The 24,124-nt window shown below is 40.1% G+C and overlaps 1 protein-coding gene across 4 annotated transcripts in view; it reads left to right on the plus strand.

Moving 5' to 3' along the window:
- The window catches only part of Pde4d (phosphodiesterase 4D), a 635,057-nt gene that overhangs the window by 435,327 nt on the left and 175,606 nt on the right, over positions 1 to 24,124 (plus strand). For all 4 annotated transcript variants that reach the window (XM_090331909.1, XM_090331910.1, XM_090331908.1 and 1 more), the window contains exon 2: positions 15,525 to 15,716. In XM_090331909.1, the coding sequence (XP_090188035.1) occupies positions 15,525 to 15,716 (192 nt within the window). The remainder of the gene's footprint in view (positions 1 to 15,524; positions 15,717 to 24,124) is intronic.

A 24,124-nucleotide genomic window follows, 5' to 3' on the forward strand; every position in this document is an offset into this window, starting at 1 on the left:
GATAACCATAATTCAAACAAATTCTGAGTTTATTCCCAGATCTATTGACTTGGAATGTACAAAAGTGCCTGCTTTTAAAAGATTCTGCAAAATGATATGCAGACAATTAATTGAGAATGAAATATAGGTCTTAGAGATGTCAAGAACATTTCTGAAATAATAATCATGTCATAGTAGAGTCAGAAACTTTCAGTTCTCATTCCAGGATTAGTTGCTATCTTTCTGTTATAATGAATTTGTTTTCTTCAAAAAAATATTTTTTGGAAATCTGTCCTGCAAAACTTGCCTATTTTATGTTTAAATAAATTTAAGAATACAGATGTTTACTACATCCTATGATTGTTATTAAGTATTGGCCACCCACGGTGTTACAATATGGTTAGAATGATTGGAAAAATTACCTAAGTCAAGAGCCCTATGTATACACACATTTTTATCATTCTGTTAGTTAAGGACATGTAAACATGTCCATTTATTTCAGCAAAATGTCATGATCTTCATGGAGATTTTGAATATTGTGCTCAACTGGATAACATCTCTGGATAGTACAATAAGAATTTGTCATTGATTAAAGCTTTATGAAATTAAAACTAATCTAGTGGATTAATCTTCCATTTAGATCATTTGACCAAAAATCAGAAGATTTTCATTTGAGTTAACGATGTGCATCTTAAACCTTTGGAACTCTGGGTGTATAATTGCCCTCCTTAGAGAATCTCAAGTTCTTTTTTCTCAAGTGAGGATTCTAGTCCATATCCCCAGGTCCATCATCTGGTCTGCAAGGTCTTTGTGTGAATTCCATCCACGGATGACTTTAAATGGGCGTTAGAAACGTGGTAGCTAGTTCTGTGTTTCGTGCATTAAAGTACCACCCTCTGTCTTATAACTATGACATTGTTGACTAAAAAATTTTTTTCAATAGAGATTCCTTCTTGAATATTTGTTTGTTAAACACATCATTTGAAATATGATGCAAAAATCAATGTTAATAAATTATTTAATAAAAAAAATTTCAGACACTGCCAGGCACCAGAGGCTCATGTCTATAATCCTAGGTACTCAGCAGGCTGAGATTTAGGGATTGTAGTTCAAAGCCAGCCTGACAGGAAAGTCTGTGAGACTCATATCGCTAATGAAGCACCAAAAATAAAAGTCAGAAGTGGAGCTGTAGTTCAAGAGCTGAAGCACTAGCCGTGAGCAAAAAACCCCAATGACAGGGCTTAGGCTCTGAGTTCAAGCTCTAGAACCTGCACACATTATTTTTTCAAATGTTTAAAGAGATAAAAATGCTACCTACCAGATTAAATCATTATACATTTTTCTACATATATTAAATGATCACATTGCTCCAAAATGCATGTCCCATTAAAAATAATGATTAGTAATATGAAATATTTTATACAATTTAATAAATGCAATATTGACAAATAAAGGACAAATTTAGAGACACAGGAGAGATCTTTGAGAATTTTCTTCTGTCCACCAGGATAGATTCTCTTGGATGCAGCAAATGGAAAAGCACCTAGCATTCTCAGAGTTGTTTTGTTTTGTTTTTGTCAGTTGTTGGGTACACTCCCTGAGGCTCTCGTGTATGAGGCTAATGGTCTACCCCTTGAGCCACAGGACCACTTGCAGTTTTTAAGTGGTTTGTTTGAAGTAAAAGTCCCACTGGAACTGTTTTGCCCAGATTGGCTTCCAACAATGATCCTCAGGTCTCCAGTCCAGGGGGAAGGTCAGAGTCCCTGGCTCTTCCTCAATAGACAGTCCTCATCTGTTGAAGATGGAATCTGGCCTGTTCCTTTTTCATTCTCCTCCATTTTCCTTACAAACTTGACCTCCCTTCCATCCCCAATTTTCTATTATAGAAATATGCCTGATTCTAGACTTCCATTTAATCTGTGAGTTCAGACCAGGAAGGGCTGAAGATATTGGAATAAAACTTCAATGTTCTTAATCCAAAGAACTACTCAAATCTGTCTCCATTGGTTTGGACATGGTGAAACTTTTCTAGAAGATTTCTGTAGATTTTCACTAGGAAATGTGCACATTTTGATTGTCTTTATTCTTTCTTTCTGAAATCCTAAAGACCTTCTGAAACTCTATTGATTCAACTGAAGTATGAATCTAGATCCTGAATATTGGTGACTCCTAGTTCTATATCACTTCCATGACACTGAGACAAATTCCTGTAGTAGCTTCATGCTTGAGTTAATCCTGTATAACTTTTTCTGGACTGACTATTACTCTGGAGAACAAACCAACTCTGCTTATTGTTAATAAGCTTATTTTTCATGTAACCAAAGAAGAGCAAGGAAAAAAGACAAAAAAAGAAAACATACCCAGGTTATCTTTATAATCCTCGCTATTCACAAGGCTAAGAGCTGAGGATACAGGTTTAAAGGTAGTCCTGAAAGACAAATTCAAAAGAAATCCAAAAGTCTCTTCAGTTACATATGAAAAAAAGCTGGAAGTAGTGGTATGGCTCAAGTGCAGTAACACCAACCTTAAGTAATAAAGCTAAAAGACAGTGTATAAGCACTGTGTTCAAGCCCCAGTACCAGTGAAAAACAAAAACAAATAACAAAACAAACAAGCAAAAAAAACCCCAAAAACTAACCAAAGTGTAAAAATTATAAAAAGTAAAAAAGACAGGTGGTTTCATTTGGACCCAAAATAGACTAAATGTGAAATGTGTGAGCTTAAAGTACTTCCAGTACTGTAAGTTTCATTTGATATAATATAGTGTTTGGAGTATAATACTTACAAATAATCCCCTAAATTAAACGTTATAAAAAAAAATAGGTTCAAGCTGGTCACTGTGGTTCACACCTGTAATTCTAGCTACTCAAGAGGCTGAGATCTGAGGATAATTCAAAGCTGGGCACAAAAGTCTGGGAGTCTCTTATCTACAATTAACCAGAAAACTGAGTGGCTTGGTGGCTTAAGTGGTAGAGAGCTAGTCTTGAGTTGGGACAGTGCTCAGGCCCGGAGTTCAAGCCCCATAACTGACCCCCCACCCCCAAAAAAAAGTCTTTAAAAGATAATTTGTAACTGTATGTATCTTGCTCAATATAAGAAATCACATCCAGGCCCATTGGCTCCTAGCTACTCAGGAGGCTGAGATCTGAGGATCTCGGTTCAAGGATAGCCAGGGTACTGAAGTCCGTGAGACTCTTATCACTTAATCACTAAAAAATGGAAAGTGGGGCTGTGGCTCAAGGGGTAGGACAGTAGCTTTGAGCTGAAGAGCTCAGGGACAGCACTCAGGCCCAGAGTTCAAGCCCCATGACCAACAAAGAAAAAAAAAGAAAGAAAGAAATCACTAGGCAAAGTTTAATGACATGCTCCTAATAAAATGACCCATGTTCCCTGTGGTGTGAACTTTTACATCCTCTTATTTCAGTATTTATAACGTATTTTAAAAGAATTGAGGAGGAAGTGATTGTTTATGAATATCATAGAACAATGTTCTTCAAATCATTTACCCTGATAACAGTGAGTACGTGGGCTGGCTGCACAACTCTCTTGGAGCCATTTGTGTTTCTCTCCAACTCCTTCAAAGTGGAAAACCCATGTGTTTGGATTGTTGAGGTTGAAAACTGAGTAAAATCATTTCTCCAAAATAGATTTAATAGCAGGGCTGCAAAAGGTTTCCTAGGGAGAGTCAGAGAAAAACATGGTGTATGAGTTTTCATATCCATTAGCCAAAAAAAAAAAAAAAAAAAGAACCCAGACTTAGGTTATATTTTTCAAGACAATTTATAGCAAAGCTATTAGTTTTTTTCAACTATAATCATACCTATACTTATTCAATGTTTATAAAATGTAATATTTTAATAGGGATTTTCATAAAAACTTCATCATTTAATAATTCAATCCAGTCATTCAGTTTTGACTTTGTAAAACATTTTTATAACTCTAACTCTGTAATACCAGGGACCTCATGATTGAGACTCACAGTTTGAAACCCATCTGTCAGAAACAGAACCATAATCTCAAAGTAAGCAAGTATGATTTAAGGAAGGCTCTGTCAGGCAGTGTGCTAATGGCTCACACTAATCCTAGCTGCTCAGGAGGCTGAAATCGCAAGATCATGGTTCAAAGCCAGCGGGACAGGAAAGTCCATGAGATTGTCATTTCCAATAAACTGCTCAGAAAAGGCCAGAAATAGTGCTATGGCTCAAGTGATAGAGTGCAGGAATAGAGTCCAGGCCCTGAGTTCAAACTCCAGGTCTGGAGGAAAAGAATAGCTTACTATGAGCTGATAACTGGGGATTGATCCTTTCAAGTAGAGAGAACTGCTGACCCAAAGACCCCAGGGAAGAGCACGTGCACATGCTCCAAGAACGAAGGCTACAAAGCTACTGAAGTTGAGTATGCCTGTGGGAGAGAAGGAAGGTACAAGGAGGGATAAGAATGGCTGTAGGGCTTCAGGTCACTGAATGCCCAAAGCCACTGTAAAGATAGAGCATTTCTGCTAAGTAAAATTGGCTGCCAGTTGCAGTTGCTCACATCTGTAATCCTAGCTACTCTGGAGTCTCAGATCTGAAGATCTCAGTTCAAAGTCGGCTTGGGCAGATAAAATTGAGAGATTCTTATTTCCAATTACATAGCAAAATATGGAAGTGGATTTGTGGCTTAAGTGGTAGGGGACCAGCCTTGGGCAAAAGACCTAAGCAAATATGTGTGGCCCTGAGTTCAAGCCCCAGGCCTGTGTCTTTGTCTGTCTCTGTCTCTGTCACTGTCACTTTCTCTTTCTCTCTCTCTCCCTCTCTCAAACACACACACACATACACACACACACACTTGGCTACCATTGGCGAGTGGTTAACAAACTCTTGTGGGAATCTGATTTTCACTTTAGGAAGGTCATTTTGGCAGCAGAATGATAAAAGAATAAGTATGAAGGGGTGGAAAGAAATGGTGGTGCCTGAAATTAAAGCATTCTGATGTAAGCATATTTGAACAATTTTAGTTGCTTTAGCACAGTAAAAAATAAATATGTACAGAAATATTCTCCACCTCCACTTAGTTAAGAAGATACTGTTCATCATGGTTGGTTACTGTGTTTTGGAAATGCAACCCCTTTTTCTCTGAGGGAAAGAGATTACTTAGTATAAGCAGCAAAACTGCCTACTTCGGTAGAGCTGCTTCTGACCCCAGGGCCAGTCTAGTCTATGGAATAAGGATCCTTAGAAATTCTTGGTTGAAATCAATAAATAATCATAGAAAGCAAAGGAAGAAATACATGCTGACTTGTTTCATTCTCAATGGCCATGAGGCCTTGGGAAACTATCAGCTATAGCAGAGTCTTCCAACACAGAAATAGAACCTTCTACTGTCTATTATCAGCATGATGCCTGGTTAAACATGGCTATGGCTATGACTTCAATGGTTTGTCACTTCTAGATGTGAAATGCAGGCTTTGCTTCTCATGTTTCAGTCTTATAGCCTTCATTAGGCCTACTTAAGATCCTTATTTTTTTATTATACAAAACAAAAATGTTTAATTAATTTTTTATTATAGGAAACAAAAAACACTCACAGTTAAATTAAATATTCAGTATGCTAATTTATCTGTAAGCACAACATACTTTAGCTCTCCAGAATTTATCATCTTTCATATCTGAAACTCAATGCCCATTGACTAGTGACAACCAGACCCAGAGACAACCCTTTTCTCCTTTTTCTTTTTTACCAGTCGTGGGGCTTGAACTCTGGGCCTTGGCACTGTCTCAGCTCTTCAGCTCAAGGATAGTGCTCTACCACTTTGAGCCACAGCACCATTTCTAGTTTTCAAGTGAAAATTGGTGATAAGAGTTTCACACACTCTCATGTCTGTGCTGGCTTTGAACTGCAATCCTCAGACAGACTCCTGAGTAGCTAGGATTGTAGGCGTGAGCCACAGGCACCCAGCAACCCTTCTATTTTTTGCTTCTACACATATGATTAGATTAGATTCCTCATATAAATGGTATCATATGCAATTTATCCTTCAGTGACTGACCTATTTATTTGGCATAGAATCTTCAAGGTTCATTCGTGTTGTAACATAAGACAGGATTTTCCTTTTGTTTACAATTGAATAATGTTTTGTGTCTGTGCCACATTTTCTTTATCTGTTCATGCATATGGATGGATGGAGGTAGACTCCTCTACACACACACACACACACACACACATTTACACATTTAGTGGGTTACTAGTCCTAAGGCTTTAACTTAGGGCCTGGGTATTGTTCCTGAGCTTTTATACTCAGTTAGTTTTCTACCCTTGAGCCAAAGCTCTACTTCTAGATATTTTTGGATGTTCATTGGAGATAAAAATCTCACGGCCTTTCTGCCCAAGCTGGCTTAGAACCTTGATCCTCAGTTGTCAGACTTCCAAGTAGCTAGGAGTACATGTGTGAGTTGCCTGCACCCATTGAAACCCCATGGCCTGCTGGATGCGGTGGCTCACACCTATAATCCTAGCTATTCAGGAGGCTGAGATCTGAGGATCATGGTACAAAGCCAGCCTGGGCACTGACCAATGTAAGACTTTTATCATCCATCAATCACTAGAAAATGGAAAGTGGGGCTTTGGCTCATGAGTAGGGTGCTAGCCTTGAGCTGAAGAGCTCAGAGACAGTGCCTGGGCCCAGAGTTCATGCTTCAGGACTGACAAAAAAATGGCCTTTATGGGGCCAGGAGTTGAGCCTAATGGTAGAGTCCTTGCCTGGTACCACATACATAGAAAAGTCAGGAATGGTGCTATGGCTTAAGTGATAGAGAGCTAGCCTTGAGGAATGCCCAAGGACAGTTCTCAGGCCCTGAGTTCACACCCTGGGACTGACAAAAAAAATGGCTTATAGGCTGGGCCCTGGTGAGGGGGTCATGCCTATAATCGTAGCTACTCAGACGGCTGATGTCTGAGGATGGAGATCAAACCAACCTAAGTAAAAAACAACTGGAGACTCATTTTCACCCCCTCCCACAGAAAGTTCTATGTGCAGGTGTGGTTCAAATTGTAGAGCATCAGCCTTGAGACAAGCTAGAAACAACTGTTGTAGATTTGTCAGGACTCACTTGATATTTCTGCTCTTGAAGGCCTGGTTCTGTACAAACTGAGTCTTTTAGTAAAGTAGCTCAATATCCTCTCAGGGCTTGCTATTTCAAACTTGTTGCACAATTCTTGATTGAGAAAAATTATCATCTGTGCTTATCACTGTAAGATAACAGCATTATGCATTTTCATGTCTATTATCACAACAAAGTAAATATAAAGTTTGTGACTTATGAAAAGTCACACATTTATTCCAAAGAAGCTATTTAGCATGTAGTAAAAAAAATTGGAGACTTATCAGTGCCCTTAATTAGAAACAAGTTTCATAACCTTGTGATACTGATAACAATCAATACCTTATTTAGTTGGAAAGAAAAAATAAATGTTTGATACTACAAAGATTTAAATTCTGGGACTCTCACAAAGAATTCTATCCTGAGCCACACCTCAGTTTAGCAATTTTTCAGATAGGGACTTGTGTTTTTGCCTGGAACTGGCCTCCCATCAATTATTTTTATCTATAGCCTCCTGCTTACATGGGACCATAGACAAACTTAGCTTATTGATTGAAATGTGGTCCCAACTAATTTTTGCCCTTGCTAAGCTCAAACTACACTCCTTCAGATCTCCACCTGCCAAGTAGTTGAGATTACTAGTATGAGTCATCAGAATTGGTACAAGAAGAGAAAAAAAATAAGAAAACAAAGAAATATTCTACTATAAGCTGGTTGTTGGTGCCAACCTGCAATCCTAGCTATTGAGGATCTGACGATTGTGGTTTCAAGCCAGCTTGGGCAGAAAAGTCCATGTGACTCTTAGCTCCAATTAACTAGCAAAAAGTTGGAAATGAAGGCATGGCTTCAGTGGTAGAGTACTAGCCTTGAACAAAAAAGCCAGGTGAAAATGAGAGCTCCTAAGTTCAGGCCCCAGCCCCAGCACATATACACACAGAAATACCTAATAGCAGTTATGCTTCCACTAAGCTTAAGGATCCTTAATCTCTTTCTTTTGTGACCTAAGTATCCATGAGAATTCCATATGAAAGTAGCAGTAGGGTCAGACAGGCAGAGGAGAATTGGATAAGTGTGGTAAAGACCCATGTAATACGTGTCTCAGGGTCCTTAAGGTACATCTTGTGTCAGGAGACTAAGGTCTGACACAGGACTGTTTCTACCCATTATATTCCTCTGGTACCTATTCTATTCCTCTTGAGCCCCACCCAAGTTATGGGAGAACTTCAGGCTTTCCACATTTCCTATAAGGAAATTGTTCTTTCTTCTTGGTGAAGATTATCTACTGAAAAATCAGTGGAGTCTCCACCCTCTCCCGGATGTTGCTTCATTGGAATCAGGGAGCTGAAAGTGGAGGGGGGTCTAGCTGAAAGTGTAAGAACAATCTGACTCCTGAATCTTTCACCTCATTGATTGTAGAAGTAAATCATATGATTTGACCTGGGTTCCCTTCCTGTCACCTCTTCTCTCCAGAGCTAACCAAAGCCAGGTGTTGAGGTCAAGAGAATGACTCAGGTAAAGAGAATGACCTAAATAAAAGATTCTTCCTAAAGATAAGGAATAATGCTAACGAGATAGTAGCAACTAAATTCTGAGTATTACTGAGTTTAGGGAGAGATAGAAAGAGGAAAAAAAGCAACATTTCCTGCTTCCCATGCAGGAAATGGCAGTTAGGACTCAAAATGGCGGCTGTAACTTGTTTCCTTCATTCTTTCTGAGCTGGGGAATGTACTTGTCCTATAGTTTCCAGTGGTTCTGAGTAGGTACAGCAGATGAAGCCCACATAGAACACAGGTAACCTTCAGAACCTAGTGTCTGATGCTAGTTCATGAAGGATCTACCTCCTCCTTCTGGGCCCAATCTTTTTATGTATCTAAAGATGGAATATGACCTTGCTTCCCCAAGGTCAAGAAAAGCACTAGGGGCATGCTCAGGAGCTTATCTGCAGGCAGCTCATTCCATCCTAGTCCCCAGGGGAAAATAGCCCCCATATGCAAAGTAGAGCATTCCACTGTGAGCCAGGCCAATAACTTAACCCTGGTCCTCCAAGAGACCACCATCCATGTTTTAAACTTGCTCCCTTGTTAAGCCCTATATAAATCTACTCCCAAATCCAGTCTCTAACACAACCTCCAATCCCTAGGGAAGGTCTGTGCCCCTCGCTGTTCCCCAATAAACAGACTTTGCCTGTTGATGATCGAGGCTGGCCTGTTCCTTTTCCATTCTCTATTTTCCTTACAGATCAGCCTTTTAGTCTTTCAGTTTTTACCCATCCCTGAAAATTTCCCATAAATCAGATTTTTTTCCTTCCTTCCTTCCTTCCTTCCTTCCTTCCTTCCTTCCTTCCTTCCTTCTATCCTTCCTTCCTTCCTTTCCTATTCCTCCTCCACCTTTTTTCCTACTCCTCCTCTTCCTTTTTAATGCCAATTCTAGGGCCTTGGACCCTGTGTCTTAACTCTTTCTGCGGAAGCCTCTTACTACCACTTGAGCCATAGCTCAACATCTGGTCTTCCGAGGGTTAATTGGAGAGCAGAATCTCACAGACTTTCCTGCTAGGGCTGACTCTAAATTTTGATCCTCAGATCTCAGCAAGGATGCTAGGAATGAGCCACTAGTATCTGCCTCAGATCTGCTAATCTTATCAATTAACTGGGAAAAGAAGATATGGTGTTTATGTGCATCAAAGGGAGGAAACTTACCTACCTCTTCCAGTTTTCTTCCTGATTTTAACTTAGGAATTTAGCCCTTTTGACATTTTCTTTAAAAACAATATAATTTCTGTAAGGAAAATGGAGACTGGAAAAGGAATAGACTAGACTGATCGTCAGCAGGCAAGGTCTGTTAATTGAGGACCAGCACAAGGCTCAGACATGCCCGTGGGACTGGAGGTTGTGGGAAAGGTTTTGTGGGAGGTTTTGATACAGGTTTATATAGAACTTAACAAAGAGCAAGATGAAAAGATGGGTGGTGGTCTCCTGGAGGCCCAGGGTTCTGTTTTGGCCTGGCCCACTATGGAATGCTCTACCTTGGGTGTGGGGGCTGTTATCTCCTGGGGACCGGGATGGAATGTGCTGCCTGCAGACAAGCACGTGAGCATGCACTTGGTGCTTTGCTTGACCTTGGGGAATATGACAGAACTCTATCCTTCCTATTCCATCTTTAGATACATAAAAAGATTGGGCCTAGTGAAAAGATCCTTCAATTTGCCTATCTCCTTGCCTATCTCTCCTGCTCCGGGAAGCTTCTATAGTAGAGGACAAGGCTTCCAAGGCAGCCAGTTTGGGAATCTTGATTACAGTAACTTATGTAGATACAGAATTCCAGAAGATACTCCACTGTACTCCTCCTTCCCTATTGCATGTTAAAGGACTCCTGTCCTTCCATATTGCATGTTGATGGTATTGTTGGTGTTGAGCTGAGGTTCTGAAGGCTAGAGTAGATAAAAGAGAGCTACTGAGGCAGGGAGTATGGCCTAGCAGTAAAGTGCCTGCCTAGCATGCACAAAGTCCTAGGTTCAATTCCTTGGTACCATATACCCAGAAAAAGCTGGAAGTAGTGATGTGGCTGAAATGGTAGAGCTCTAGTCTTGAGAAAGTCCAAGGACAATGCTCAAGCCCTGAGCACAACCCCCAGGACTGGTGAGAGAGAGAGAGAGAGAGAGAGAGAGAGAGAGAGAGAGAGAGAGAGAGAGAGAGAGAGAGAGAGAGAGAGCGAGAGAGAGCGCGCTATTTACTAGGGCAGCCATGAGATCCAGATTAAGGGAAGAGACCACATGTTGCATAAGAAGAGAGAAAAATGTTTAAACCAGAGAAAACAGGATCTAATATCAAACCCAAAGGATGAAACATGTTACTGTAAGATTAGTGAACATACTGGGAACAGTTGAGCAGGATGGAAGACAGATGGAGAGAGTATTATCTTCTAATAAGTCCAGTAAAAATGGAAGTGTGCACAGAACTAGGTACATTTCATGGGTATAAGGAAAATGGAGAATGGAAAAGGAATAGGCCAGACTTGATCCTAAAGAGTCAAGGACTGCTTATTGAGGAACAGTGAGGGGCACAGACCTTCCCATGGGATTGGAGGTTGTGCTGGGGACTAGATTTGGGGGTAGGCTTATATAGGGCTTAACAAGGAAGCAAAAGTAAAAATGGATTATGGTCTCCTAGGGGCCCAGTGTGGTGTGTCTTTGGCCAGGCCCACAGTGGAATGCTCCACCTTGCGTGTGGGGGCCATTGTCTCCTGGGGACAAGCACATGAGCGTGCATCTGGTGCTTTGCTTGACCCTGGGGAATAAGACATTACTCAATCCTTCAGTGGGGTGTTTTTATTTTTTAGGTTTTTTTTTTTTGGGGGGGGGGTCTGTGTTTTGGTCTATGTCAGCTGAAACAATGGTTCTTAGACAAAGACCGGCAGACAAACACAGCCTTCAGGAGCTCAGAATCCCACAGGCTAACTACTTGACTCCTACTGTCCTTACAGGGGGCCAGGGTATAGCTGTGTCATTGCTTCTCTACCATTGCCTTTTGGTAAAAGCCAGCTTCTAGGTCAGGGTGCTTGTGGCTCTTCTAATCTTAGCTTCTCAGGAGGCTGAGATCAGACTCTCACAATTCAAAACCAGCCTAGACAGGAAAGTCCATGAAATGCTTATCTCCAGTTAACCACCAGAAAACCAGAAGTGGGGCTGTGGCTTAAAGTAATAGAGCTCTAACCTTGAGGAAAATCACTCAGGGACAGTACCCAAGTTTTGATTTCAAGCCCCATGAATGACAAAAGAAGAAAAAAACTAGCTCCTATAAGCAATGTATGCCTCTCCGAAGGGCACTAAAGGAAACAAACATACTGGACAATAAAAGATCTCACTTAATTCCAGTTGTGAAGGCCTTTCCCAGAGCCCACATAACTTCCTTTATTCCAAATGAATCCCACACTCTGCAAAGATACCCACTGAGTACATCCTACAATATTCTGTCATATAAAAACCTGATCTCAGAATTAGCTTTGGCATGCATGGCTATATGTACATTAGAATGTCATTTAGAAAGAGTTAACACTTGAATTTTCATCCAGGCAAAGAAGCTGAAAAGTTTGCTTGCATTGTTAATGGTTCATAGCAAACTTTGTAACAGGGACATGAACACAGTGTTCGTTCTCTTATTCGCTAGAATCAGACAACTTGAGTTTAGTACCTATTTTTTTGTTTGTTGTTGTTTTGTAGGTCATGAGGCTTGTACTCAGGCCTTGAGCTCTTCAGCTCAAGGCTAATGCCCTACCACTTTGAGCCACAGCTTTTCTGGTGGTGAATTGGAGATAAGAGCGTCATGGACTTTCATCCCTGCGGGTGGCTTTGAACCACAATCCTCAGATCTCGGCCTACTGAGAAGCTAGGATTGCAGGCTTGAGCCACCAGCACTCAGCTATTTTAAATACAAGCTACTCAGGAGGCTGTACTTTATATATGGTAGATTAATATAATTTCATCATTATTGGCAATTTATTTCTGTATATTATAAGGTTGCACTTTTTTATCGTATTTAAGAAGTTATTTTCTTGAGTGTTTAAGCAGAAAATTCAGACCTTCAAAGTTCATTTGAAATGAATTTTTGTTATCTAAGCAAATTATCTCCATCTAGTGGACAAATTCTTATATTACAATCTTCAAAGAACAATAGAATCCTTAACCATCTCTATTCATCTTCTGACCTACTAACAAATGTTTTTTTTTTATTTTAATAGATGAAATTATGATATAAAATGTTATTTTTAAGATGGTTATCAATATATTTAGAAACTTAGAGTAAAATGTTTCTGTAAGCTAACACTTGATTAAAATAAAAGAACACTGGAATTTTTGATTTTTATTTCATATTTCCTTAGTTGTTACTTGATCAGAAAAACTAGACCAGGAATCAGACTTATATATCTCCAGCATTTCTGTTCATGAAGAACAAAAAAATTACTTTCTCATTTTTAACAGAAAGATTTTCTTACTGTTAAGGAGAAATCAATATAGGCAGTTTTTTTTGTTTTCGTTTTTTTTAATGAGTTCACATACTTAGGTTCTCGTGTCTACCTTACTATCCCTCTACTGAGAAAGCTCTGTTCCACCTACATGGCAAATACCTTCAATAGCTCTTTTCAAATATTGCTCTTTTATGAAGATTGTCAGATACCCCACCCTAACTTAACATTATACCAGTACCTCAGTGTATACCTAGTAGACATTTAATAACTTTAATTATATATATTTAAGAAGAGCTTGTCTGACATCCCTTAATATCCTTGAATCCTATGATTTAAGACCCCCTTTCTTTGTGCCATGTATTTAGGTTTCTGTTTAATCCAAGTGAATCAGATTCCGAGTGTGTGTTGTGAGTGTGTGTACGTGTGTGCCTGTATGTGTGTGTGTGTGTATTGGTACTGGGGCTTAAACTCAAGGGTCTTAGGCTATTCGCTTAGCATTTTCACTGAAGGCTGGTACACTACCATTCGAGACACAGCTCCACTTCTACCTTTTTGCTGCTCAACTGAAGAATCTTACGAACTTTCCTACTCAGGCAGGCTGACAGATATCATCCTCAGATCTCAGGCTCCTGAGTAGCTAGGTTTATAGGCTTGGGTATGCAATCACAGAAGTATTTCAGATTGGTTGAAGATTCCTGGGTGATCATGAAATAATGTCTCAAGCATGTTCTTTCACTTTGACTTAAATCTTTGGGTCATAAATGATAGTAATCACTAGAAATTCTAGAAAAAAAGTTTTAAAATTATGTTTCATAGGTGGCCCAAATTATTTTGTGCTAATGGTGGAAGCCAGGGCCTTATGTGTGGCAGGCAAGAGCCCCCCACTGGGCTGTATGCTCTATTCTGGTTAAAAATTACAATACAGCAATGCTAATGGCAATTGAACTTGAAGTCATTAGCTTCAACAGTTTAAAAAAAAAAACCCAAACCACATAACTCCTGGACTATATATCCCAAGTTTCAGAACTTGTGAGAGTTGACTTTATTTTCATGCTAGTTGATGATTAACTAAAATAGCTCTTTCGAGAAAGTTTATATTACAAGGTTTGAGACATTAGAAACTGTAGGTGGTTCCTTTTCACCATCCAACTCTGAAAGATGTGTTGTTAAACACAGTGTTTGTCTTTGATGCATTTGATGGCTCCTATAAACTTCTTAGTATAGGGCTGTTTTCTCTTTTGTTGAATGCAGAGCCTGTTGCATACGAGACCTACACTCGGCCAGGGTGCTACACTCAGCCTCAGTCAAGGTTTTGAAGTGACCTGTGAAATGCTAAGAATACTTTGAGTTTGCATTTTCACAGCTCATGGTCTAGGAATGGGAAGGAGAAGAGCACTTCAGTTTAACTTACCTCCGTCAGTAGGGATTGAGAAGTTGTTTAGGGAGGAGAGAAAGGGTATTTCCTGGAGGTAACTAGCTCCAGGTTGAATGACAACTTAGGAGTGTTATGAAATTAGGAAGTGATGGCCTGGAGCCCGAGGGAGGAGTAGGTAGCTCTTGGAGAGTCTAGGGGGAAGTACTTGCTGGGAGACATGGTCTATTGCAAAGGACTGCAGAGGACTGAGACTTTCAGTCCAGACACAAGGTTGGGATTTTATTCTGAGAGGAACTGTGAGAGACTAGAGGGTTTATAATGAAGAATGAGGAAAAATCACACCTAGTGCAGGCATGCAAATGGATTGAAAAGACAAACACACAGGTTATTATGATGTTAGAGTTGATGGAATCCCAAATTTAATATGAAGGTAATTTGGGAGGGGAAGAGTAGGTAACAGAAATTAATGACTGGATTGTTGTAGTGAAGAAGGAAGGAATCCCAGGAGAGTGGCATAATTCCATAACTGATACTTGTTGAAGTCAAATACTGAGTGCATTACTATGGATCTGCTTTTATTTGTTTGTTTATTGTGCCAGTACTGGGGTTTGAACTCACGACTTAGGCAAGGAACCTTATCTTTTACTACTCAAGTCTGGTGGGAGCCACACCTCCGCTACCCAATTTTTCACTTCCTTGTATTTTAATATTATCATTCTTTTTCTCCTTTCTTCCTTTCTCTCTTTTTTCTTTTCTTTCTTACTTCCTTGTATTTTAATATTATCATTATTTTTCTCCTTTCTTCCTTTCTCTCTGTCTCTGTCTCTCTGTCTCTGTCTCTGTCTCTTTTTCTTTCTTTCTTTTTTCTGTCAGTCTTGGGACTTGAACTCTGGGCCTAGGCCCTGTCCCTGAGCTCCACAGCGCTAGGCCACCGCCCTACCCCTGAAGCCACAGCTCCACTTCCGGTTTTCTAGTGATTAATTGGAGATAAGAGTCAAACATTCTTTAGTGCCTGGGCTGTTATTTCTTGTAATCAGCTTTTACCAGCTGTAAGTTTTCCCGGTGTGAATTTCTTCACTCAAGCCGGCTCTGTTTGCTAAAATGAATGCTTGCCTCTCTTTCCCTTGCAGTTTCGATGTGGACAATGGCACAACTTCGGGACGGAGTCCCTTGGATCCCATGACCAGCCCAGGATCTGGGCTCATTCTCCAAGCAAACTTTGTCCACAGTCAACGCCGGGAGTCCTTCCTGTACCGATCCGACAGCGATTATGACCTCTCTCCAAAGTCTATGTCCCGGAACTCCTCCATCGCCAGTGATATGTGAGTACAAAGCTTTCAGATCAGTTTGCAAATCGCTAAAATACTAGCCTGGATAGCATTTTGGATGTATCTCAGTGGAGGTATGTGCGGACTATAATACTCGTTTACCAAATTGACTGAAAGATCATTTGGAATTTTGGTCAAATTAAAGAACAAGCCCAGAAAAACATTAGGCAGACTGGAATTATCATCTAAGACATGGCACAGATGCCAAAGTTATTATAATTGACAAGAAGGATTGCATATTACATACTATTATTACCTCCTTTTGTGGGGTACACATTCTATGTTTAGGAAACTTCTGCATAGGTCTTTAAACTCATCTAAGACCTGTATGGTCACTTTTGCTAACTTTCTTTGTAGAATTTTTTTTTGTTGTCTTCCTTTGAATTTAGGCATTTGTCTGGTTACACACGCTACCTTCTAAAAATACTGTTCCAAAGCTCTTTATGGGGTGTAGTCCATTCCCCAGGAATTGGGCAGTATGTCCTTGATAAGCAGAATCAAACAAAATGCTAGCATTTTGATCCTGAGTGAGTAACTCGATGATGGTTACAGACGAAAGTAATAACAGGTTGAGTGGATAATGTAATGGTAAGTAGTGAGGAATAAATTCAGCTCTTCTGGGTTGAGAATTGGACAAATGAGACAACTCATTAAGCACAGAATAGAGAACCAGAAGAAAGGAGAAGAACCAATTACTTTCTATAATTACTAGGTCTTTGGCTGGCAATTGAATGGAGAAGAATCTTAGTCAGGAAATGGGATTAGAAACCCGGTAGGAGGAGTATTGAATTGGGAATGGAGATATGAGCTATTGTGTGCATATTTTTAGAATATTCAAGAGTAAAGAAGGCAAGAGAATTAAGGCTGCCTAAGGAAGAACTGAGCTTAAGGGGAAATGTAATTTAATACACTTGTGCCTCATGAGCAAAAGCTCCAGAAGAAAGAGACTAAAAATTCTAGACAAAAAAAAAATTAAAGATGAAGGAAAATTCATAGACAAAAATAAGTTCATAAGTTCTTAAAACTATTCTTGAAAAGCTACTGGGGACAAGACTGCATTCTTCTGCCTGGAACGAGTGTTTGAAGTGCTGAGGCACTTGCTGTGCACTGTACCACTTGAACCACAACTCCAGTCTGGTTTTTTTGTTGATTGTTTTGGAGATGACATCTCGTAGAAGCTGTTCTAGCATCTCAGACTCTTGAGTAGCCAGGATATTCTCTGGCTAAGATACTATTCTTAGGAAGCAAATCTGGAGATGGGAGAGTGAGATAGTTAGAGAAATAATGGCTAATTATGTCTTTTCCAGTCAAGGAAGCACAGTCCTTAATATCAAATGAGAAAATGAAAGGACAGATTGACAACAAGAGGAAATAATCGAAAGACCCATTCTTGCAGATCAAGCAACGTAATGGAAATGGTAGAAAATTGAGTATCTTATAAAAAAAATGATGATGTTGAATGAAAGCCATCTAGTCTCAAGCCATCAATGATATATACTTAGGCTTCATTAGAAGCCAGGAAATAAGTTAGTGGACTCTCTTATTAATGATATCTACTATTTTCTCAAGTTGTACTGCATAGACTTTTTGAATACTGGAACATACATTGTTTCTTCCACAACCTTTTCTGAAGTTAGTAGAGATTCATTATGCATATGCAAGTTTTTGTTTTGTTTGTCCTGGGCTTGAGCTCAGGGCCTGAGCACTGTCTTGGACTTTCTCAAGGCTAGAGCTCTACCACTTGAGCCTCAGCACCACTTCTGGCTTATTTCTATGTATGCGGTACCGAGGAATCAAACCCTGGTCTTCATGCATGCTAGGCAAGCACTCTACCACTAGGCCAAACTCCCGGCCCTCATTATGCATATGCAGTTTTATAAAACTTAATATTTTATTTATTTATTTATTATTTATTTTTTGTGGGTCATGAGGCTTGAACTTGGCCTGGGCTCTGCCCCAGAGCTCTTTAGCTCATGGCTATCACCCTACCTGGGCCTGGGCGTTGTCCCTGAACTCTTCAGCTCTAGTCAGCCTCGCTACCCTTGAGCCAAGCTCCACTTCCTGTTTTCTAGAGGTTAATTGGAGCTAAGAGTTTCAGGTCCTTTTGTGCCTGGGTTGACTTTGAAGCTTGATCCTCAGATCTCAGCCTCCTGAGTAGCTAGGATTACAGGTGTGAGACACCACACCCGACAATATTTTATATTTTTAAAAAGAGCTTTCATGGGTGCCAGGAGTTTGGCCTAATGGTAGGGTGCTTGCCTAGCATGCACGAAGACCCGGGTTCGATTCCTTGGTACCCCACATATACAGCAAAAAGCCGGAAGTGGTGCTGAGGCTCAAGTGGTAGAGTGCTAGCCTTGAGAAAGTCCAAGGACAGTGTTCAAGCCCTGAGCTCAAGCCCAAAGAGCTTTTATTTCTTTTATTGCTTGTAAGAGTGATGTCATTTCGTGAGTGCTGGTGGTTCATGCCTGGACTCTTAGCTACTCTTGCAGTTCAAAGCTATCCCAGGTAAGGAAGTCAATTAACATTCCAATTAACGAATAAGAAGCCAGAAGTGGAGTTGTGGCTCACACCTGTAATCTTAGCTACTCAGGACTAAAAGAAGACAGGCCGGAACATGAGGGTCTGCATTCAAACCTTAGTTTCGACACAAAGAAAATTGTTTGAGTTATGTGTATATGTATATTCATATTCCAAGATTATAATTGTCAAAGTAAGACATGACCTGAAGGCTCAAGGGCTATGGAGAGAGAAATATTTGCCTTGAAATTTTCTTAAATCAGAGAAATAAAGATGCAAGAGTTACATCACAATGAATTGCTCTTTTCATATCACTTTTTGTGTGTGTGTGTAGAGGGGCATCATGGGGCTTGAACTATGGGCCTGGGCACTGTCCCTGAGCTATTCAGCTCAAGGCTACTACTCTACCCCTAGAGCCACAGCACCACTTCCAGTTTTCTAGTGGTTAGTTGGAGGTAAGAGTCTTTCAGACTTTAGTGCCTGGACCCTGGGCTAGCTTTGAACCACAATCCTCAAATCTCAGCCTCCTGAGTAGCTAGGATTACAGGTGTGAGCCACCACACCTGGCTTGTAGATTTCATTTTTGTACTGATATTGGGACTTAAACTCAGGGTGTCAAACTCTCAGTGTATTTACTTACAGCTGGTACTCTACTACTTGAGCAATACCTCTGCTCCCAGCTTTTGGGTAGTTATCTACTCATGCTGACCTGAAACTGCAATCCTCAGGCCTCAGCTAGGATTATCAATTTGAGCCAAGGTCATCTGGCAGGGAAATTTATTTCAGAAGGAGATAATTACTACTACTTCTACCACATTCTAGATAACTGCATGTATTAACTGTCTGGTATTTTAGAATGAATGTAATTCTTTTTTTCACTCAAGAAATAACTACAGGACATACTCCATGTCAGGGTGTCACTTTAAGATACCATACACCTATGAAATCAAGGCAAAAATGCTTGCTGTGCATTCTTGTCTTTATTCATTGCTTTTTAAATTCTAGACAAAAACAGAAGCAGTTGATGTTGAGTTTCTTGTGTTCACTTATATATTAGTCATGTTCAATACTTGTGAGTCTTACCAGCCTTGTAAATTAATACTGGAATCTTTTTCTTGAGTTAAGATTTACAAGGTAATATTATTAAATTATGCTTTCTAACTCTCTTTTACATGAAACATTTAAAGCTGTCCTATTACAAATAAACAGAAAGAAGGAACCCATGGTATGGTCAGAAAAACTAAGTAAAGAACACAAATATTAGACTTGGATATCAGACTTCTGACACTGTGTAGTATGATTCCAGTTGGGTTTCATTTAAGAAACATCCCCCAATTAATTTGCTGTACCAAATGCAGTATCTCTCAGCTGTGTGTCAGCTTTCTGTTAATTGTCTTGTGACTTCAGGGGTTTTCCTACATCACAAAAAGTAAATTGCTACATTAACTCCTGGAGAGCTGTTACTAAATATTATATAAGTCCTCAGTTGAAAGACCTGGAAGCCAGGCACCAGTGGCTCACACCTGTAATCCTAACTACTCAGGAGGCCGAGATCTGATGGTCATGGTTCAAAGCCAGCCTGACAGTAAAGTTCTTGACACTCTTATCTACAATTAAAATCGGAAGTGGTGCTGTGGCTCAAGTGGTAGAGCACTACCCTTGAGCTGAAGAACTCAGAGGCAGTGCCCAGGCCCAGAGTTCAAGCCCCAGGACTGGCCAAACAAATTGTTCAAAGAAACCCTTGATTTTTTTTTTAAACAGCTCACACCATGGTGTGTGTACTGACACTTTGACAAGGACCTATGAGCAGTCTATTGGGCAAACCCTAGATTTCAGACCCATCTTTGGAAAGCACTGGCTGCTGTTCTTTAGCAAGGTATGACTGCTGAGCAGTTACTTAGGATCCCAGAGCTTGATTCCTTATTTTGGAATGGGAATATGAGCATCTTTTAATTCAGGAGGCTTGAATAAGGACTTGATGTCAGGTACATAGTAGACTTACATTACGTGTGTTGCTCTCCTCTCTACTTGATCAGGTTCTTCCTTTTTAATGTACAGAATGTTCCACATGCAGACCTTTAAAACAAGTGCCCTTGTTACCCATAAATCTTCTGCCCAGAAGTCTATTCTGGAGCAAAATCAAGAGTGCAAGGCCAGTGGCACTAAGAACAGGCCTGTCAAATAATTTAAACTGTGAAAGAAGAGCCTGTTCCTAGAACACAGAGTGAGGGCATTTGGAAAGCCACAGGCCTGTTTACCGCCTTTCTCATCTCTCCCCCCTCCCTTCTGTGGAAGTCAGTCTCAGCCCAGAACTCAGCCACTGCTCATTATTTCTTTCCACAGCACTCCTAGGAAAATCCTTGTGTTAGTATGTGACGTTTATAGCATTTGTGTTGAAGGGCATTTCTAGCATACTCGATTGTCAAATCTAGACATGTATGCCTTTTTTTCCTGTCTGGGGTCTACCCTGTATCATGGAAGAATGATTTTAAAGTAAGTTTTTGTAATTGGAACCATTAAAATATCTTGAACAGAAGCCTCATCTTCTGATGCTTGGTATTCTAATCAAATAAGAATATAATACAATATAAGAATATAACACTTGGGGCTGGGAGTTTGGTCTAGTGGGAAAAGTGCTTGCCTGGCATACACAGGACCCCAGTTCGATTCCTTAGTTCCACATACATAGAAAAAGCTGGAAGTGGTGCTGTGTCTCATGTGGTAGAACCCTAGACTTGAGAAAGACCAAGGACAGTGCTCAGGCCCTGAGTTCAAGACCCAGGACTGGCAAAAAATTAACAAATAAATAAAAAGACTATAACACTTCATTGATTTGTTTGGCATTTATAGGAATGTTTAACTTCAGACAGATGCTTTGTATATGGACAAAACTCTTGTCAAATGTTTAAGTGTTTAGCCCTGGATCTTGTATTCGTAACTTTCTGAAGCTCAGAGCATCAGTAGATATTTCTCAGTTGTACTTTGAGAGTCAGGGAATCATTTGAGAAGAAGTTCATAAGTTTGCCTACAGTCAGCAAGGGTAGGAATGATATGCCAAATGATAAAAAATTACTGACCAACCAACCCTGGGTATCATTTTCAACCTTATTATTTAGTTTTGACCTCCCAACTTTTATCAAATTCTTGTGCTTGCATATTTTCTCTCTCTCTTTTTTTTTTTACTATGCTTCTAGTATATTCTTATTTTGTCCCTTTAGTGGGACTTGAAGTCAGAGCCTTGCACAGTTGCTTAGTATTTTTGGCTAAGACTCATACTCTATCACTTGAGCCATAGCTATACTTCCAGCTTTATGGTCTTTAGTTTGAGATAAGTCTCAAGAATTTTCCTGCCATAGCTAGCTTTAAACTAGGGCCTTAGTTTTAAATCTGCATTTGAACTGTTCTGTAAGAATCAGATATTGAGGGCCAGGAGTATGGCCTAGTGGTAGAGTACTTGCTAGTATGCATAAAGACCCAAGTTTGATTTCTCAGTACCACATACATAGAAAAAAAAAGCTAGAAGTGGTGCTGAGTCTCAAGTGTTAGAGCTCTAGCCTTGAGAAAGTCCAAAGACAGTGCTCAGGCCATGAGCTCAAGCCCAGGACTGGCAAAGAAAAGAAAAAAAAAGGAGAATCATACATTAAATTATTTTTTCTTTTTCTCTTTTTGGGGAGGGGGGCGGGGGGGAAGGCAGTCGTGGGGCTTGAACTCGGCCTGGATGTTGTCCCTGAGCTCTTCAGCTCAAGATTACCACCCTACCCTTGAGCCAAAACCCACTTCCTTGTTTTCTAGAGATTAATTGAATATAAGAGTCTCAGGTCCTTTTATGCCCAGGATGGCTTTGAACCTTGATCCACAGATCTCAGCTTCCTGAGTAGCTAGGATGATAGGAATGAGCTGCAGTGCCCATCTCAGACACTGAATTCTTATGGGAGACTAATACAAGGTACTTGGTGAGTTTATGTTAAATCTCTTAACCAATATGAGCCTTGATTAACTCATCTACAAACCAGGAATAATTCTACCTTCCTTGCAGAGTGGTTGTGACAGATGGTGATAATATACCATCTACTTGGGGTGGGAGGCCTGGCTCAATGGGTAGACCTACAGAACAAAAGCATCAAATACTAAGTTCATAAAAAAGAGAGAGGGAGGGAGGTAGGGAGATGGAAAGAGAGAAGGAAGGAGAGAAGGAGGCAAGAAAAGTACCTACCATGATAATATTCTCCTTATTTCTGTATATGTTTAGAGATTTCTACAAGTTGTGGAGTTTCTCCAAGTCCTTATTATCATCTTTCCTCTCTCTCAGTTATCGTTATTCTACATTAGGTCCCCATTTCAGCTATCCTCAACAACACACTATTCTCCTGGCTTCTAATTTTGTTCCTTAAAGCCTTTCAATTCATTACAGACTAACCTGTCAAGGGTTATTACATTAAAGATCCATTTTCTTAGTCTTAGCTGAGTGTTTGTGGCTTATGACTATCTAATTCTAGCTACTCCAGAGTCCGAAATCTGAGGATTGAGATTCAAAGCTAGTCTGGACAGACAGAGCCAAGAAACTGTATCTCCAATTAACCAGCCAAAAGCTACAACTGGAGATGTGGCTTAAACTGGTAGCCACACACTGGTAGCATTGGCCATGAGTAAAAAGCTAAATGAGAACATAAGGCTCTGAGTTCAAATTCTAGAAGTGGTACAACAACAGAAATGACAATGATAACAAAATTCTTAATCTTCGTGTAATTTCCCAACAGCATGACAAAGGAAAAGTCATTGGACTTATAGAAATACTTTTATTAACTATTATAGCTAATACCTATAAATGGTAAGAACATTTCTCATTACTTAATCCCCAACACTGTATGTATTAGTAGCTCTCTTTTGTAGGTGAGGAGACTAATTTACAAGTTTACCCAAATAATTCATGACAGAGCAGAATTCCAACCCAAGATTTCATCAGAGAGTAAAATCTAGGTTCTTTCACATATTGGACAAGAACTTGATGATCTGCTGCCTGGCTTACCACTGCCACTATTTGTTCATTCCCAGCCTTCAATAACTGTCTTTAGAATCACTCTACTACCCTTCCAGCTCTTTGAATCCACCATGTTGTTTCTCAGCCTGTGGCTCCTCTGCCTCCTGTGGCTTTGTCTCTTTCTTCTGGTGTCCTCCAGCACACTGGCCTGCTTGACACTTCAGTGCTCCAGACCTGCTCTTTCTGTGGGCCATTTTCTAGGAACCAACCTTCCTGGCTTTGACCTCAGAAGGCCTTCTCAGGGTGACATCCTGGCTCTACCATTTATTAGCTTCTAGACATTCTGACCTGTGTGAACTTAGGTTACTTCCTCTATAAACTGATCGTAAAACTTGATGTCCAAAGAGTCTAAGATGACTCTGAATAATCACTGCAAATAGCAGGTGTCCCTTGAACATGGCAATTCTGGAGCTAAGGCACATGAAATAACCTGTCTTTACCTTTCTCTGCTTTTATTTTCTACATTTCGATTTTCTAGATCCCATGTGATCTGCTGGCATCATAATAAATGATCTCACCATTAACAATTAATAATAAATATCACCCAATGCCCCTCATCCTGAGGCATGTTTCTGGGTGGAGTTTTGAGCCCAGGGCCCTGTGGCCCTCTTCAGATGGTCACAAGTCAGTGGACAGTTTGCACTGTTCTCAGAAAGGATTATGTTCAGAAAGCTGTCTCTGTAGAATAATTGCATTTACTCAATTAAGCACTATGTCTAGCTAGGAGCTAATGACTCACAACTGTCATCCTAGCTACTCAGGAGGCAGAGATCTGAGAGTTTCAGTCAGCAGCCCTTCAATCCCTGGCTGGTTTGAAGCCAGCCAGAACAGGAAAGTTCACAAG

This window comes from Megascapheus bottae, chromosome 4 (genome assembly GCF_031878675.1).
Source record: "Megascapheus bottae isolate mThoBot1 chromosome 4, mThoBot2.hap1, whole genome shotgun sequence".
NCBI classification, from domain to species: Eukaryota; Metazoa; Chordata; class Mammalia; order Rodentia; family Geomyidae; genus Megascapheus; species Megascapheus bottae.